General features: G+C 48.6%; 1 protein-coding gene across 2 annotated transcripts in view; it reads left to right on the top strand.

The window, feature by feature from the left end:
* The window catches only part of LOC138510495 (uncharacterized), a 338,379-nt gene that overhangs the window by 166,682 nt on the left and 153,189 nt on the right, over nt 1-18,508 (top strand). For both annotated transcript variants that reach the window (XM_069626188.1, XM_069626187.1), the window contains exon 6: nt 6,543-6,665. In XM_069626188.1, the coding sequence (XP_069482289.1) occupies nt 6,543-6,665 (123 nt within the window). The remainder of the gene's footprint in view (nt 1-6,542; nt 6,666-18,508) is intronic.

The following is an 18,508-nucleotide window of genomic DNA, read 5'->3' as shown; positions in this document are numbered from 1 at the left end:
AGAACCGGTACCTGTAGCGGAGAGGAACAAGGGCTGGTACTCCTCCTACTTCCTGATACCGAAGAAGGACGAAGGACTGAGACATATCTTGGACTTACGAGAATTGAACAAGTTCCTCAGGAAGGACAAGTTCAAGATGGTAACTCTTTCTCAGATCCTTCAGGCCCTCCAGCTCCAGGACTGGCTGGTATCTCTGGACCTTCAGGATGCTTATTTCCATATGCCAATCCATCTCAAACACAGGAAATACCTGAGGTTCGCAATCAGCGGCTCTCATTATCAATTTCGAGTTCTGCCATTTGGGCTGACCTCCGCCCGAGGGTCTTCACCAAGCTAATGTCGGTGGTGGCTGCAAGTCTAAGGAGGGAAGGGATTCACGTCTACCCCTACCTGGACGATAGGCTGATCAGAGCTGTATCTCCGGAACAAGCTCAGATCCAGCTAGATTATGTCTGCCACTTCCTTCACAAACTGGGCTTCTCCCTCAATTTAAAGAAGTCACAGATGATACCATCACCAAGACTCCAGTTCATTGGAGCGGTCCTGGACACTTCCCTGGGAAAAGCCTCGCCACCAGAGGTGAGGGCTCAAGATATTCTACAGATGGTCACCAAGTTTCAAAATGCCCAACGTCTTCCAGCCTTCGACTTTTTGAGGTTGCTAGGCCTCATGGCATCCTGCATCTTCCTTGTGCCAGAGGCTCGCCTGAGAAGAAGAGATCTCTTCAGTGGGCACTAAGAACTCAGTGGTCGCAATTCTCAGGGAGAATGACAGATCTCCTTCAGGTTCCGGACAAGGTGGCTCGAGACCATCAGTGGTGGGCCTGCCAGGAGAACATCTTGGAAGGAGAACTGTTTTGGCAACCATGGCCGGAGATAACAGTAATCACAGATGCCTCACTCATGGGGTGGGGAGCCCATACCAACGACTTGACCATCAGCGGTCGTTGGTCTCCATCGGAGTCCAGACTACATATCAACCTGTTAGAGCTGAGAGCAATCAGACTAGCGCTGAAGGCTTTTCTGCCATCTGTACAAGGGAAAAATGTCCTGATAATGACGGACAACACAGTGGCCATGCACTACCTCAACAAAAGAGGAGGCGTAGGATCACTGCCTCTGTGCAGAGAGGAGATGCAGCTCTGGTTTTGGGAAATCCAAGAAGGAATCTCTCTATCGGCAGTTCACTTAGCCGGAGAGAGAAACTTGACAGTGGACGCTCCTGAAGGGAAACATGGCAATTTTACTCCCACCTCCAGTTACACACCACTGCTATGGGAGTCTATCAAGATAAGGAATACGTCAGAGGACACAATCCCTTCGAAGAACAAGTTACTTCTTACCTGGTAACGTTCTTTCGATGGGATGTTCCTCCGACGTATTCCTTATCGCCCCTCCCATCCATCTCCTCAGTAAAACTTCCCTTGTGGTTACAGTTTACGCTCCTTCTGGGTCACTAACCAATTCATGTAAAACAACTGTTAACGACAAAATGGAACTGAGCAACGGACGCTGCGCGAGTCTATTTATACGCATGATGACGTTGGTGCCGATACGGAGGCTGTCGAGGGACATCGGCTCGAGGGACATCGACGCGCAGCGCCCTCTACTGAAAAAAAAATTCCGAGGCCAGCAAGCTGGGGATGATCTATCAAGATAAGGAATATGTCGGAGGAACATCCCATCGAAAGAACGTTACCAGGTAAGAAGTAACTTGTTCTTTTATTTGAGGGATGCCCATTCTGTGCATGTTCTTTGTGATAGGAGGTGGGACGGCTGAGGCGCATGCTGTCCCTGTTCTATTAGAGTGTAGCTTGCATTGCAGAGGCTCTTCAGTTAAATGTTCATTCTTGGGGTGCGGGCGCTTCTCCATCCCATGCAGTTCCTGTGAGTGTAATTAATACTGGTGTGACCCACAACCTGACTGTTCTATATGTGGTAATCTTGCCCAGTTGAGACCCGCAACAGTCTGTTCTATGCGAGGAAAGCATTATCTACTGAGGTCCATATCATACCTTTTCTTTATTAGGAGGGTGCGGGCACTCCAAAAACCTATTTTGCGCCTATTCTATGTGTGGGGAGCTTCCACTGGAGTGACCCACTTGTTATCTGTGTGGGAATCTTCTACCCTTGCTTTGCCTGGCACTGATTCACTCAAACTGTTCTAGGCAATGAAAGCTTGCAATGATGTTGCACTGCTTCACGTTTTCCATTTGTGTGAGGGAAGCTTGCACAGTTCCTTCTCATGCTGACTTGTTCTGTGTGAGCAAAGCGTTATTTAGCTTATTCTACTGTTGTACCTATTCTTTGCATGCAAGGAAAACCCTGTGCTTTATTTGTTAATTGTGAAAGAAACCTGCTTTTCTTTCACGGTTTGGACCGCTGCCGCATTTTAATGATTTCCTTACAGTTTTAACTTTTTTCACGCGTAGGCTGGATGTTGCATACCTTTTACTCCATTGGGAGGGAAAACCCCCATTTTTACTCCCTTGAAATTGCATTTATTCTCAACGTTTAAAAATAGGGAGTAAAATAATCCCATCTCAAAATCGTATCTGGGGCACTGGGTGTACACTAACAAACGCTGCTGAGTGGTAGAGGAGAACCAAGAGGCATAGATGGCCATCGTTGAGGATGTTAAGGGCATCGTCGAGCACCTTGATGGTAGCCATTTCGGTGATGCATCTCAGTCTGAAGCCAAATCGGTAGGAATGAAGGAGGTTGTTGAGGTCCATGTGTTGGAGAAGTTCTGTGGCTACAGATTTCTCAAACATGTTACCTAGAAATGGAAAATGGATGGTGGGAAGGTAGTTGCTATGGTAGTCGGGGTCCAGTGTTGGTTTCTTGAGAAGTGGGAGGATTTGTCTGACCTTGAGGGTTGAGGTGAAGCTTCCTTGAGTGAGGGCGCTGTTGATGATTGCCAGGTAAGGGCTGGGTGCTTTCGGTGAAAGGGTCTTGAGGACGGAGGCAGGTAGGACGTCATCCATATACGTCTTGGTCTTGAGGGATGCTTGGTGGCAGTCAGGTCTTCCATGGTGAGTGTCTTGAAAGTTGTCCGGGTAGTGGTAATTTTGCAAGATGGGTTGTGTGGTGTGTTGTCAGCTGTGGCATTGGTGTCTATGTGTTGACGGATCAGGGTGATCTGCTGATAAGAGTTGATGGCAGTGAAGTTTTGAATGGAATGTGGTGAATGTGTATTGGGCAAAGGGTTGCTGCAATGTTTGATGGATTTGATGAGGGCTATGCTTGCGTTGGGTACAACGTCCTTTCATCGCGTGATGTTTTTTCGCTGGTTTTTTTGCCGCAAATCTATTTTCGAAAAAACCCATCAAATTTCTCAAGGGGGGGGGTAGTAAATTATATATATGGGGTGTGGGTGTTTGGGAATGAATACAAATTAAAGAAAATGGAGGGGTTCGGGGGGAAACCCCCCAAAATAAAAAAATAAAAAATTCAATGGGTTTTTTCATTAAAAAAAATCACTGTAAAAAACAACCCGCGGTGAAATGACATGGAACCCTTGCGTTGTTGGCTTTGGCTATTTTCTCTTGTAGTATTTCACCTTGGCGGTGGTGATCAGTCATCTGCCTGCAGCTCAGACTTCCTTCAGGTCAGATGCACTGCAGGATTGTCAGGCAAGTCTTTCCTTGTTTTCTGATTGTTCACCGAGGCATGACGGTTGATGTTGGTTGCAAGGGTGGTGTTGAGTTTTTTGGGTAGCAAGTTGAAGTCCAGCTTTGTTGGGCCATGTGAGGTGGAGGTTGGTGAGGCCTTCCATGAGAGCTCCCACTGGGACGTTTCTGAATGACTTGAAGGCTTGTTTGCTGGGTTATCAGATGGCTGTGCTTGATTGGGGTGGTGTGACCAATGTAAAAGAGGATTGCCACATGATCTGACAACGCCAGCCGAATTGGAGAGCTGTGAAGGAGGGTGGGCAGGCAGGTGAAGATTTGACCAAGGATATTGTTTTTCTTGTACTTTGGGTCTTTCATGTGCAGTGTGAGATCCAGAGTATCGAGAGGCAGTAGATATCTTCCTTCTTGGACTTAGTTGCTGGGTTTCCAAGAATGTTTAAGTCACTGGGGAAGATGTTGTTAGCATGTGTGAGATACCTTGTGGTGACCAAGTCTGTGAAGTCTCAGGTGAAGGAGGTGTTGGGCATCTGTAATCTGTAGATGAGGTGGAAGGTACTGTGTCTGTTGGGGAGAGTGGGAAATGGCAGGAGAGGTTTTCAAAAGAGCTGATGGCGGTGGCATCCAGTTGGGTGCAGGGCCATGAAGCTTTGCGAAGGATGGCGAGGCTTCGATCCATCTTGTTTGGACAATCTCCTTGTGGAATGTTGCAGCCGCTGGGGATGAGGATGTCTAGTTCGTGGCTGGAGGTGGATGTCATCCAGGTCTCTGTAAGGAAGATTTTGTCCAAGTCATGTGTGGTGATGAGGCCAGCAATGTCTGCTGCATGGTCGATTGCTGAGCAGATGTCGGGTAGCAACAGTTTTAATGAAATGGTGGATGATGATTGTGATGTAATAAAGTACACACTGTATAGTTACTCAATTGCACAAACAAACAGTCAAAATAAAGTTAAGATTGCCTCCTTGATGTGATGCATTATGGAAGCTGTTAGACACACTCCCTAGACATTTAAGGTGATCGATGTATGTGTGTCTAAGGACTCCTTAATGCATTTGTATGTCTATTCCATTTGAATTATTTTTAATGTGAGACCTTTTTTATGTAAAAGAAAACAATAGAAACATGTGTTCTGGGATAGGGCTTGGTGGCAGTGACCAAATAACAGCTTATCATTCTATGAAGGAACCTTTGATGAAAGACGACTGGTTGAGGTAAGTAACGTATTTGCTTAGGCAGAATACCAGAACTCTAATGCAGCTGTACATTAAACCTTGAGATTTTGTGTCCTTCATAGTTAGCTGTTGCAGCAGAGAAGGGGGGGGGGGGTTGTATACAAGGTCGTTGAATGGGTGTGGATTGCCTGCCTTTAACATGTCGTTTCTTGGTATGAAGGACCATTAGTGTTAGGTCTTCAAATGTGGCTGTATTAAAGTTATTCACACCTCCTCCACCTCCCGTGTGTGCTGGCTACCAGTGTGACACATGAGCAGTCGCTGATCCACAGTATTCAGGCAGGGCCTACCACGGACAGCTACTTGGAGTGCACTAGTGATGCTGGAGTCTGTCCCCACGTCAGGCGTGTGTGTGGGGCAGGTGGTCTAGGCGAATCTATGTGATCACTGCGCCAACCGTAACTGCGCTGACGAAAATGCTGATGCCAATTACGGCAGAGCGCAGTTATCAGATAAATCACTGTGCCCGCATGCCCTGGTCCGCATTTCCAACCCCCGACCCTCCACCTCACTTACCTTTACGGCGGGACACTTATGTGTGTGCCGCCTATGCCCTACTATCCCTGCGGCATCAGTTCCTCCCACTAACGTGGGTTAGAGCTGATGCCGTAGGGTGCTTTTTTTTTTCTTTCTTGTCCCCCGTGGCAAGCGGGGGAAACCCCAGAACCCCCGACTCCCATTATTGCGCCCAAGTAGAGCCGGGGACACCCCTGCAGCCCCTGCTCTGCTTCAGCGCAGTAAATGTCGCCCTCATTTTGTGCTCCCCCAAAGCCGCAGTGACTGAGGGGCGCTGAAATGAGGGCGACATTTCGGTACGTTTCCGTCTAGGCAGCCTGCACAATATGGTAATGTTATGGTTTAGCTCATCAGTGTCATCCCCGAAGCGAAACAGCGTTGTGCATATCACTCTACTCCAAGACCCCTCTGACTCCAACTGCTCGGATACTGCCTCACCTGACGAGACAGTATGCACTCGCAGACCAGTTTTGCTTGAGCTTCCAGGCACAACGAGCAGTGGTATATTGTCTGTACACATCCACTTTACATAGAGTAACTAAACTAAGAGCACAACCTACCTGTGGTTGCTTGTGCAGAGAGGGCTGTGACCAAACAGTTTGGGTCAGACTGGTCATTTTGTGGCAGTGTTGGACGCAGGGGTGTTGCTAGGCCTGGAAAAGACCCGGGGCTACGCTAATATCAGAACTGTCGGGACTGGGGGCTAGCTAGCCTTTTGGTTGTAGCTCCTGAGATTCTGTCCGGGGCTACAACCAAAAGACCAGGGGCTATATCCCCCTTAGCCCCCCCCACCCCCTAGCAACACCTCTGCTTGGACGAACTGCAGCATGTTGGACCCACACACTAATGGCATATATCAGTTGAAAAATAACAATTTTCCCAAAGGTATCTGTGTGGTTTAGAATCAGTAGCTACAGCATCTCTATGGCACGATGTATCTCTTCTGAGTGTCTCTGATGGACAGTGGGTCTGTTCAGGTGTGCGCCCCATGCTTGCCGTGCTTAGAGACTCCTAGAAGCATTTCACACGCATTTGATTGAAGCTGGGAAAACTGGTAAAGGAGAGAGACACATGTTTCACATAGAGCATGGACTACAACGTCAGCATGGAATTACTGCATGAAAGCCTTGCACTGAGAATCTTCCTTGCTTTTGTGGCAGGTGATACGAATAACAATGGCGCATTATCTGCAGTGCAAGGAGTGGGACATCAAAATCCTGTCAATCCACCGAATTCGAAAGAGATAGCACAGCATGACTGCTTCAAATCAGATGAAGAGGAAGGTATGCGAAATGTGTGCCTAATTAATAATTAATTGCAATAATGCGCTGCTCTCTCCCTATTAACATTTCATAATTATTATAACCTGGAAAGTGCTTTCTCAATTAAATCCATGTGTGTTACTGAAGAGAAGTCATTATTGCCCTTTCGTCTCAAATGTGTAAATGCTCTGGTTTGTATGGTGACTAAGCTGCAATGGGTTAAACCTTTCACCTATACAGACAAAAGTAATACTACTAGCTTACTGGAGTCCTCTACAAGGATAATGCATCTCATTGATGGACATTAACACTCTCCCAATCTGAGAAACCTCTTCACTGCTTTAACCTTGGTTTATCAATTGCATAGAAATCATTTGATTATCCAATGAGCAAGCTGGGAGCATAGGCTTCATTTGCCTGTGTCAGGTGGTGCTCCATGCATTCTATCATACTCGTCACATGCTCGATCTTAGGCACCTTGTCCGCTGCCTCCTCTCCCTGCTCCTGTACCCTTCCCCACCAACCTTGTGGCCTCTTGGTCTGTGTGCAGTGCCACCTTTCTCCCCATCTCAACCACCTGCCACTCTGCGCCACCTCTTCCCTTCATCGTGCCACTCTGCGGCCCCTTCCGTGATCTGTTGTTGGTGTCTCCTGCCCCTTGGAGTTTTCCTCGTTCCCTTAACACCCAACATGGTGCTAATGGTCTCCAGCTGATCTGTACTGGCCTTATAATGACACACCTAGGATACCACTACAGCCATATTGACACATAGAGTCCGATATAGACCTGCTGTCAGCCAATCCAGATGCTCAGATTGCTGTCTGGAATCTCTGGTATAGAACTCTTTCCAAACATTCTGATAAGCAACACAGAAACAATTGTCTATAGCTGAGTAATAGCAGAGAGGAGCAAGTGCAGTTCAGTTCCCCAAAACAATAAACAACCATGAACCACAACATATGTACATTATTTTGGAATTAGTTCTATGTTCATTAAATGTTACTTTTGTCTGCTCGATTGTTTTTCACACAATACAAACACGATTAATTTTAGTTGCACATCTCCCAATAGCACAAAATAGTGCTAATAGACTTTTAAACCTCAGGTAAAGTCATTAATGGGCCTCATTACGAGTGAGCCAGTCTGGAAATAAGGTGCGGGTAACAACATTACTGGCAACTTTTCTACACCGGCTTACTCCGAGTCTGCCGGTAGGGGCTGTGAACAACCAGCAGGCCTGACCTGCCGGCAGTTTAGGCCCCTAAAGGCAGATAAATCACTGAAGCACCGGCACCGTTAACAACAGCACGTTAACAATACTTCAGTGATATATCGGCTGGTAGGGGCCTGAACTACCGGCAGCACAGTCCTGCCCGTGGTTCACAACCCCTACCGGCAGACTCAAAGTGAGCCGGTCTGGAAAAGGTGCTGGTAACATTGTTAACAGCACCTTATTTCCGGGCCGCCACACTTGTAATGAGGCCCACTGTCTCTTTGGATAATGACCATTCACCAACTTTTAGACCTGGGCTTGAGCGATACATTGGGGGCGGGGTGGGTTATTATCCCACAGTAGTCACCTCTTTCCTTGGCCTAGAAAGGTCATTATACCATTGATTATTCCCCTTTGAAAAGCTGTGTTCTCATTTATTTTTGTTCTCTCTAAATGGTCAATTTCCCCTTGAAAAATAATTACTGAAGTATTTAAAATGGCATGCAATTCGTATACAAACACATGATTAATATTGAGCTTTTGTTGTTGTTCATTATTATTATTGTATAGCTGATCTTCTGATTTGATAGTTTCAAATGTTTTTGCTGTTTAGAAATGCTGTTATCCTGCAAACAGGTTGCATACTGCTACCTTGTACCATTCCAACGGAATCTGAAAATGTACCACTGGAAGAAAAAGTTATTGCTCAAGGAATATTGTGTGCATAAATTGTTTAATGAACCACCCCAGGCCTTGATCACTCCCTACGGCAGGGAATGCTTCCAGGATTCCCTCCAAAACCCTGTTGGGGTCCTCATTACAAGTATGCCGGTGCAGGAATAAATTAGTGGTAACGGAATTACCGCCACTTTTCCCGCACTGCCATACTACGAGTATGGCCATGGAGTGGGGAATTCATGCTGGAGGTAAATCCTCCTGCTTTCTGACGAAAATCTGCAAAATCGATAATTCCGCCAAAAATGCCCCACACAGTCCAATGAACTCTATAAAAATGGGGATTAATTCCGCCACCACCACTTGTAATCGAGGGATAATTCCGCCGGACCAAGTGGCGGTAACAGTGATACTGTTGGGGTGGTATTCCAGCGGATTTACCGCTGGAATACCGCCCAACTCGTAATGAGGCCCTGGTCTCTTACAGATCTCCATGATGATTGGGTTGTTGAAGAATGCTGTATCTTCCAAAATCCTAATGCTCATCCTGCTTAGATCCCCGCCCATTATCATACTTATGAGCTATGCTTTCTTGTGTGTTGCCCTCTCACTTGCTGTTTTGGTTGTGGTATTGTGGTCTATGTCCAGCTATACAAGGGTTTCAGCATGATCCCCTAAAACAGTGTTTTTTGTACCACCAGATAAACAGGAGGGTTATTTTGAGAGGTGTTGAATCATTCAGGTAATCACCAAATAATCCAATATAAAACCAGGCAGCAAAGGTAGCGACTCGATTTGTTTTCATACAGCTTTGCGGAAATGGACAGAGAAAGTGGCATAGTATTCCCTTCCCAAAAATGTGGCTTCGCTAGAGAGAACAAGGGATAATTAAATAGAACCAGTGCCCTTGAGCACCTGCAGTCCGCGAGCAGAGATTGAAATTACTTAATTACTCAGTGGGGAACAGACAGCTGAAAAGATAAAACAAGCGAACCAGATGCTCGTTTGGGGGAGCCAAGGCAAAATCAGCAGCCCCTCTTAACAGGGCTTCGTGATTCCAAGATGGCAACTCCCATACCCCAATTTCAAATTCATTACACATGGGGAAAGCCAGGACTTGTAGGGGAGTTTCAACCCTACACCCAGATCAATTATAGAATCAAAGTGTAACCAAGAAAAGGCCTTAATGCTCCCATTACTGATAGGACAGGACTATGCAATGGGCTGGGGGCAGAGTGTGGAAGTTTGGAGATAAGGTAGCAGCATGGAGAGTAGCTGAGAGAGCTTGGAGAGTAAAGGCAGGGAGAGGAAGGCATGGAGCGAGGGGGACGAAAAGAAGAGTGGAGGAGATGGATGGGGAAGGGAGTGGTTGCAGTTGTAGGGCGGACAGAAGAACATGAGAGTGTTGTGAGACAGGCATGGTATCAAAATAGATGACACAGGCAACAGATGTGCAGTTTTCAACAAAACTTTATTAATGATCAGGATGGTGTAACGCCTAACTTCCCCTATATTATAATTGGATTTTCCCTACCTAAAGAAACTAGGGAAAGTCTGTGTCTGCAAGTCCAAAATAAGTCGGTCTGTGTCAAAACCTTTGCTTGCACTCACAACTATAACTAAACAGCAAAAATATAAGTGTTCAAAAGTAAAGGCTAAGCTACTTTCAGCTTGAATTCTTCTTGGGTTCCATATCCCAAGTTCAATATAGCTCCAATAGAGGTTCACTTCAATAGTGTTTTGTCAAGTTCTAAAATTCCCTTCCCCAAGTTCAAATGTAGCACAGTTCACACAAAACAGAGGTCCTGGGACTCCCTTCCCCAAGACAGCGTTCTCCATTTGTTTGACTCCCCAGGTTCCCTTCCCCGAGACTTTAACATAGCACTCACATTGGTTTCATCTGCTCAAAGTTCAAAGGAAAACACAGGGTCCGTTTGACCCACCTTCAGGTTTGCTACACAAATTATTTCACAGTTCTTTACAGCTTGTTCACCATTCAGGTTTTCCTGGTCTACGTGCTGTTGTCAGACCGCACGGTCTACCCATCACAGGTCACTCAACCAGTAACCCTATACTTTTCTTTGGCTTGATTGTTGATGTTTGTAGCTTTCACAGTAGGAGACTTTCTGGTCTAGGCGCAGTGTCAGACTGCACGGTCCACCCGTCACAGGTCGCGCAACCATAAGTCTCCCCAAAACTGTTGGGCCCCTCATAGGCTCCTCTGCCTTGGGCTTTCACTTTCCACACTTGTAGTCCTTATAATACTCTCTTATACCAGTTCTTGCCTTGTCATATACTTGTGACTCTTTCTCACGTTTGCAATTACAGTTGATAGTTTTTCTTATCTTTGCACTTGTAATCCTCAAAATACCTCTCAATCCTTCACATGCCTTTAGTTCTGTTCGCACTGTGTTTTACTGGCAGTGTGACGTTTGAAATGTCTCTTTGACTTAGTGTTCATTCACCATTCAGCACATCGTAGTTTACTGAAATAGTAACTTCCTTTCAGTTCAGTATTCAATAGATGTAGCATTTACTTGTGCTCGTGGAACGTTCCTTATTTGCGGTCCGTTCGGGAGCACTCCGGTCTCCCCAGTGTCCTCTGACACTTACGGGTTCTTCGCAGCGCCTCCTGGCAGCTTCTACTGTTCCCGCTGGTCTTCTCCCTGAATGGGAAAACAGACCACCAGTACGCCAGTCATGTCTCCATACACACACCGGCTTCTCTGCTCTGTTCCACATGGGGTCCACGACCCCTCTGGTCCTGGCGGATTCCGCAGCTCCAGCTGCAACCAGGCTTGGGCGCGGATGGCTTTTCTTGTTTTTGTATTTGTGTATTTATTAGGTTAATATAGCGCTTTAATCCAAAGCGCTTTACAATATAACAGGATACAAGAATAATGAAAGAAGCATATTTACAAACATGAAACAAACCAATGAAACAATATGTAGACCAATTTACCTAGGTAGAAGAAAGGTGAGGGGAGGGGTGAGGAGTAAGGGAAAAGAGGAGGGAGTCAAGGTGGGAAAAGATGAAGTTTCAGGGGGATAGGAGGAGGCATAAAGGGAAAGGAGAGGGTTGGAAAGGTGGGTAGGAGGGAGAAGTAAGAGAGGAGTGAAGGTAGTGAAGGAGGTCAGGGGGAATGGAGAAGAAGAGATTTCAGGGAGGCGCAGAAGGAGGAGTAGGTGGGGATGGAGCGGATAGAGAGAGGTAAAGAGTTCCAAAGTAGGGGGGCCAAGAGCTGAAAGGAATGGAAACGCGAAGAGGCACATGGGGACGGGGGAACAGTGAGTAAGAAGAGATCAGCAGAACCGAGAGAACGGAAGGGAGTGTAGAATGAGAGGAGAAATGAAAGATAGGGGGCAAGGTCATGGAGAGATTTGAAAGCAAGACACAGGAATTGGAATTTAAGTTGGGAGTGAAAGGGAAGCCACTGCTTTCCTCTGCTGGACGGCAGCGTCTGCTGTACGACAGCGCCTGCTGCCCGCCTTCCAATAGGATGGCTCCCAGTCCTGGAAAGTCCTTCTTGCAGGTCTCCCTTGATTGTGACTGGTGTCTCGACTTCCTGGTCTTGTCCCAACACGGCAGATTCTCTCCTCTCTCTCAATGTATGATTTTGGGCTCCACCATTTATACTGTTTACCGTTAAAAAGAGTGGGCGACAAGCATGCTCTCTGTGGGACACCACATACTAATGTCTCTTGAGTTGTGATTGGAAGCCTCCGCTGGCCACGCTAGCTAGGATAGGACTCAGGAAAAATGCCATCCAGGCAGTTGTGTGCTCAGAGAAGTTGGTAAGTTTACAAAGCCTCTTCAGCAGCAAAGAATGGTCGACTAAATCAAAAGCTGTTGAGTGGTCTAACAGCAATTTTTCCTTTTTCAGCAATTTCCACCAGATTGTCTCTTAGGTTCAACATTGCAGTCTCCGTGTCGGGCATTGCATGAAAGCTGAACTGGTGAACACCCAGAAGATTGTTGTCCATAATATGTTTTTGTAACTGGAGATAGACAGCCCTATTGAGTACCTTCAATAAGAAGGGGACAGTCGTAATTGGGCAATAATTTCTGGCAATCTCTGCGTCTAAGGTGGCCTTTTTAAAAATAAAATGTTTATTTTAAAGAGCAAGGCAAGGTAACAAGTTTACAAACAGTATATCTACTAACATGGCTCATATTCATTCCCCTCATTATCACTTCTCCCGCTGCCCTCCCCTACCCATAGTGACAGTAAGTTTCCCCTGCGCTTGAGTTCCGATCTGTCTGTTTCAATTTGTGTCCTCCCTTTCAGGTGGTGTTGTGGTCCCCCAGGACTCGCCGGGCACTCGCAGGCTTAAATGTCAAAGCAGGGAATCTCTGGTCATACTCCAGGACGGGGGCCCAAATGTTCTGAAGCCGTGGAGGAATCCAGCTCTTGCCGCTGTTACCTTTTCAGAAATTAGAATGTCCCATAGTTTCCCCCACCATTGGATCATTGAGGGACCCTCCAGGGCTTTCCAGGAGCGGGCCATCACCACTTTTCCTGTCAGAAGGCATTGGGTGAGCAGTTTAGCCGTATTCCCTGAGCGCGGGTATGTACCCGAGATCGGGGACCTTAGAAGGATGGGACCGGGGTCCAGAGGGAGAGGAGTCTAAGTGATCTGTTCTATAGTCCTTAGGCATAGCTTCCAGAACTGCTGGGCCTTTGGACATGCCCACCACATGTGGAAGAAAGAGCCGGCCGGCCACATCCCCTCCAGCAGAGGGGGTCTAAAGAGTGGTTCATGTGATGGAGCCTGAGAGGGGAGTAGTACCATCGCAGAAGAATTTTGTACGCACACTCTCTATTAGTGACGCAGGTAGATGCCATGTGGGTTTGTGTCCAGATATCCACCCAGGCCTGGTCCTCCAGTGGGTGTCCCAAATCCTCCTCCCATTGAGCCATGGCCCGGGTTTTTGTAGCTATGAAGTCCTACGAGCACCGTCTGTATAGGGTGGATATTCTGCCTCAGGCTGGGAGGTCCTTGAGGGTTAGTTCAAGGGCCGTAAGGCGGCACGTGGCTGCTTGGCGGGTCTGCGGGTGTGAACTCCAGTGGCGTAATCGGAAATATGTAAATCTGTCCCTCTCTAGGATATGGAATCGCTCCTTACATTGCTCGAATGTGCAGGGGAGGGCACCTTCGTATAGTTGGTCCAGGGTTTCGAGGCCTCCCTCAATCCACTGCTGGAAGTTTCGCGGGTGCGTCCCGGGAGAGAAAGTCAGGTTGTGGAAGACTGGGGAGAGGGGGCTCAGTCCTCTCGGGATCCCTTTACGTTTTAATGCCCAATCCCAGGATGCCAATGTGTGTTTGGTTGCCAGCAGGAGGCCCTCTCCGCGTTCTCTAAGGGTAGGCAGGATATGTGGAAGAAATCTAAGGGGGAGCGAGAGCCGGGCTTGTTCAAGTTCTACCCACCTTGGGCAGTCCGTGGCTATTTGCCAGGCGCGGATGTGAGCTAGTTGTGCCGCTGGCCTATAGGCCTGTAGGTCAGGGACCCACAGACCCCAAAGTCTTGCATCTCCCATTAGTGTCTTCCGGGGGATTCTGGCTTTTTTGCCCTTCCAGATTAACCGGAGCATCCCGTTCTGCAGCTTATTGAGCTCCGATGTCGGGATTGCCACTGGGAGGGATGCGCAGGCATAGAGGAATCTTGGCAAGAGGTTCCTTTTACAAGCCGTAATGCGGCCCATCAGAGAGATTTCCTGGGATGCCCAGCGTTTCAAATCATCCTCGAGTTCTTTAAAGAGCTTGCGGAAATTGGCTTGAAATGTGTCCCTTGGGTTTGCCGGTATCTGGACCCCTAGGTAGGGGATGGATTTCCTTTTCCATACGATTGGGCACATTGGGGTCAAGAGATCTCGCTTCTCCGGGGTAAGACCAGTGCTCAGGGCAGTCGATTTGGGGAAGTTAATGGCGAACCCCGTGACCTTGCCGTAGCTAGCTATTTCGATCAGAGCCTGTTGTAGTGAGGTGCGGGGTTCTGTGATCGTGAGCAGGACATCATCTGCGTAGAGGGCGATCTTATGTTGTGAGAGGTTGGAGCGAAGGCCCTTGATGTGGATGTTCCGTCTAATCCTTTGGGCAAATGGTTCCATAGTGAGCGCAAACAGCAGTGGCGATAGAGGGCAGCCTTGTTTAGTCCCACAGGTCAGGGAGATCGGCGCGGAAAATGCACCGTTCATTCTAAGGAGAGTCTTTGGAGTTTTGTAATTAGCCAGGACAATTGTCCGGAATGTCAGGCCAAAACTGAAGGCTTCCAATGTAAGCTGCATGAAAGACCAGTCCATCTTGTCAAAGGCTTTGGTGGCATCAAGCGCCATCAGCGCCAGCCCTTGGGAGTTGCACGTAGCTAAATCGACCAGGTTCAGGGCTCTGTGAATGTTGTCGCCTGCAGATCTGTTTAGAATGAAACCTGTTTGGTTGGAATGGATTAGGTCGTGCAGCACGCAGGCCAGGCGGTTAGCCAAGATCTTGGAGTATAGGTTGGCATCGATGTTCAGGTGGGCTATCGGCCTATAGGAAGCTGGGTCTCTTGGGTCTTTCCCCGGCTTGGGAAGGAAGACTGTGGTAGACTCCTGCATTGAAGAGGTTACCGTCCCCGTTTCTCTAAAAGAGTTGAATAGTGCCGTCAAGGGGGAGATTAGCTGGGGTTTAAAGATTTTGGAGAATCTCGTCGAGAAGCCATCGGGGCCTGGGGCCCGGGTTTAAGAGACTTAATAGCTTCCTCCACCTCTTCGTCCTTGATCAGGGCCTCCAAGCTGTCTTTCAGCGAGTCTTTGAGTTGGGGGAGGGACGCCTCTTGTAGATATTTCCTTTGGTCATTCTGGTTCCGGGGGGTGCCGTCATCACCTGGGAGAGATGTTCGGTTGCCACCTGCAGTTTTTGGGGTTCCGCAAATTGTATTATCCCCTGTGAATCTCTGAGGCCAACAATGGTGTTGCTACGCTTCGCTTTAGCTAATTTGGAAACCAACAGCTTGTTAGCTTTATTGTTCTTAGCGTAGTAAAATTGCTTATCTTTAGCCATGAGGTGGGCCGTATGTTCGGCGTAGTGGTCCTCCATATTCTTCCTAGCGATGCGGATAGCTCGCTGTGTCCTGGGGGACCACCCTTTCACTTTGTGAGTCTCCTCTGCCGTTTTAAGGTCTTCTTCTAGAGCCAGGCGAACCTGGCGTCTGTTGCGATGAAACGCCACCCCTTGTGTGATTAGCTTGCCTCTGATCACCACCTTAAGGGCGCCCCAGGTGTTCGTTGGGGAGGTGTCTTCCACTGGGTTTTCCTCAGGAAAGTTTTTGATCGCTTTCGCGTTCGTGTCCCAGTGTGGCATTTCATTAAGCATAGGATCATACAGTGACCATCTGGGGGGGAGAGACAGGCTTTGGAATGTGCACTCGGATTTCCATGGTTACAGGAGCATGGTCAGACAAGATCCGAGGACCGATGGATACCTCCTCGGTGTAGGTTAGGACTTGGGCAGAGGTTAGGAGGAGGTCTATCCTCGAGAAGGTTTGATGGAGGTAGGAGTAGAAGGAGTAGTCTTTTTCAGAAGGATGAAGGACCCGCCAAGAATCTACCACTTCGAGTGACCTAAACAGGCATAGGAAGCTGAGCGCTTGAGTAAAGTCCCCAGGCGTAGGGGGGCGGGATCTATCCCTTGTGGGGTTCGCTACTCCATTAAAGTCTCCCCCGATTATAACTTGGCCTTCTATAAAGCGGGATAAGGTAGCGCCCACTGAGTCATAAAAATCTGATTGTCCGGTGTTAGTGGCGTATATTGAAACAAAGGAGTAGATATCTCCCAGCAACTGACATTTGACAGCAATAAATCGGCCTTTCGGGCATGATTTGGTGTCCAAAACTTGAGGGTTCAGGCCCTTCCTGAAAAGAATTGCTATGCCACTTTTCTTAGAGCTTCCTGAGGCAAAAAATTGAAGTGGGAAGAACCTCGAGCAGAATCGTCCCCAGTCTTCCGGTAGCAAGTGGGTCTCCTGTATAAGGGCTACTGCTGCGTCTTCGTCCTGGAGTTTTTTCAAGATCGACTTCCGTTTAGCAGGCGAATTCAGCCCGTTGATATTCAGGGTGAGAAACATTAGGGTCTGATGTCCCAACGCTAGATTCGCCCCTCCTGTTGAGGTCGGGTCGGGGGTAGGGTCGGGGAGATGTTGTTCAGCCAGCATCTAGGGGGAATGTTAGCCCTAGGTCACCTTGCACTTGGGGTTTTAACATGTGCCCCCAACGGGGGGTGTCATTGTAACTGGTGGAGGGGCCAATTGTGTGAATACGGCCATCCCCCTGGCCAACAGGGCCAAAATGAAAGTACGTAAGTAGTGGGGTTCCAAGGACTCAAGGGTGGACTGTACCCTGGAACTGGGCTTGGGCCGTGAGTGGGGCCCGCTGCGTCGCATGGGATCATATGTAGCTCAATTAAGGAAGGCGAGGCCTCTCCGAGATTGCGATTGTAGAGTAGCCCCGGAGGGGGCTTCCCCATGCAGGGCGTCTTGTTGAGTTTTATTTCCTCCGGTTGTTTTGCGGGACCCTGGACCACGAGGAACGTCTGGGCTGTGGGAGGACCTCCGCCTCGTGGTCCCTAGGGTCTCCCGATCTTAGGGGGGGGGGGGAGTCTTCCGTTGCTCCGGAGGGTCCCATTATCTTGCTGGTGTCTTCGAGGTGGGAGATTCTACGTAGTGTCCCGTTGTATGGGAATTGTACAGCGGTTGGGAACAGCCACCTGTACCGAATCTGTTTCTCTTGCAGGAAGAGCGCCAATGGGCGGAGGGCCTTCCTCTTCTGGAGGGTGAGCAGAGAGAGGTCTTGGTATATTTGGATCGGTAATCCCTGAAAGGAGATTTCGTCCCGGGTGCGACTAATAGCCGATATTGCCTCCTTTGTAGTGAAGAAGTGGACCCTTGTTATTACATCTGGGGGGAGGTCGGAGTCCACCCCCGTCGTGGGCGCAGTCTGTGAGAGCGGTCCAAAAGGAGCTGTGCTTTATCCAGGTGTGGAATTAGTGATTGGAAGAAGTCTCCTACATATTCGGCCAGGTCTTTGTCTGGTATCGCCAATGGAACACCCCGGATGCGGAGGCTGTTTCGCCGGGCCCTGTTCTCCAAGTCCTCCTGCTTGAACTCGAGGATTTCACATTTGTCCTGTAGGGATCTTATGGAGCTTTGGATTACACCCAGCGTGGCCGCCTGATCCTGGGAGCGGTCGTCGATCTCCCCCAGTCTTTGTTCCATCTCGTTCACTCTTTGATCCGTCCGTTCTAGTTTGTTGGTAAGCTCCATCATGCAGGAACTGAACTCGGATTTAATGTCAGCCATGAAGGCCTGTATGTCTTCTTTGGTAGCTAGGGACCCCTGATCTTCTTGGGCTTTTGGGGGGGTGGATTTCAGGGGATCTGGCTTCTTTCCTTTGTCTGTCGTGGAGAACATGGAAGCAATGTTCTTGCCTGCCTTTGATTGTTTTCGACATTCTTGCAAGTCTGTTTCAAGATATGGGCTCAAGGGCCCTCCGAGGAGCGAATGGGGAGAGTTGAGTTGGGGGATGTGAATCTGCCACTGCTGATTGGCGGTCTTACCAGATTCATAAATTGCAAACCCCGCTGCAGTGTGTCGACCGCCACACGGTGACAAAGCGGGGGGGAGGGAGCAGAATGGGCCGGAGCGCCCCAGGAAGAATGAGCTGCAGCAAAAGAAAGGAGCAGGGGGGCAGCTAAGGGCCCCTGATGTTTGGCCTGAGTTGAGTGGCTGCGAAGAGCTGGCCGAAGCTTGAATTAGGTCAGGAACTGTAGCTTTCTTGGGGGGCCTGGCGGCTCTGCGCTGGGCGTAGGGAGTGTTGTTGCCCCCCTCCGGCACCCCCAGTTAGAGTGGGGGGGATCTTGTGTGCTGGTGGCCCCCACCGTTATATGGAGGCCATAGAAGGAAGCAGTGTGGGCCAGGGCGCCCCTGGAGCGGGAAAGCAG

The sequence above is a fragment of the Ambystoma mexicanum genome, chromosome 6p (assembly GCF_040938575.1).
Source record: "Ambystoma mexicanum isolate Mex_15411 chromosome 6p, UKY_AmexF1_1, whole genome shotgun sequence".
NCBI classification, from domain to species: domain Eukaryota; kingdom Metazoa; phylum Chordata; class Amphibia; order Caudata; family Ambystomatidae; genus Ambystoma; species Ambystoma mexicanum.
Note: the sequence above shows the minus strand (reverse complement) of the source record. Positions and strands in the feature narration are given on the sequence as shown.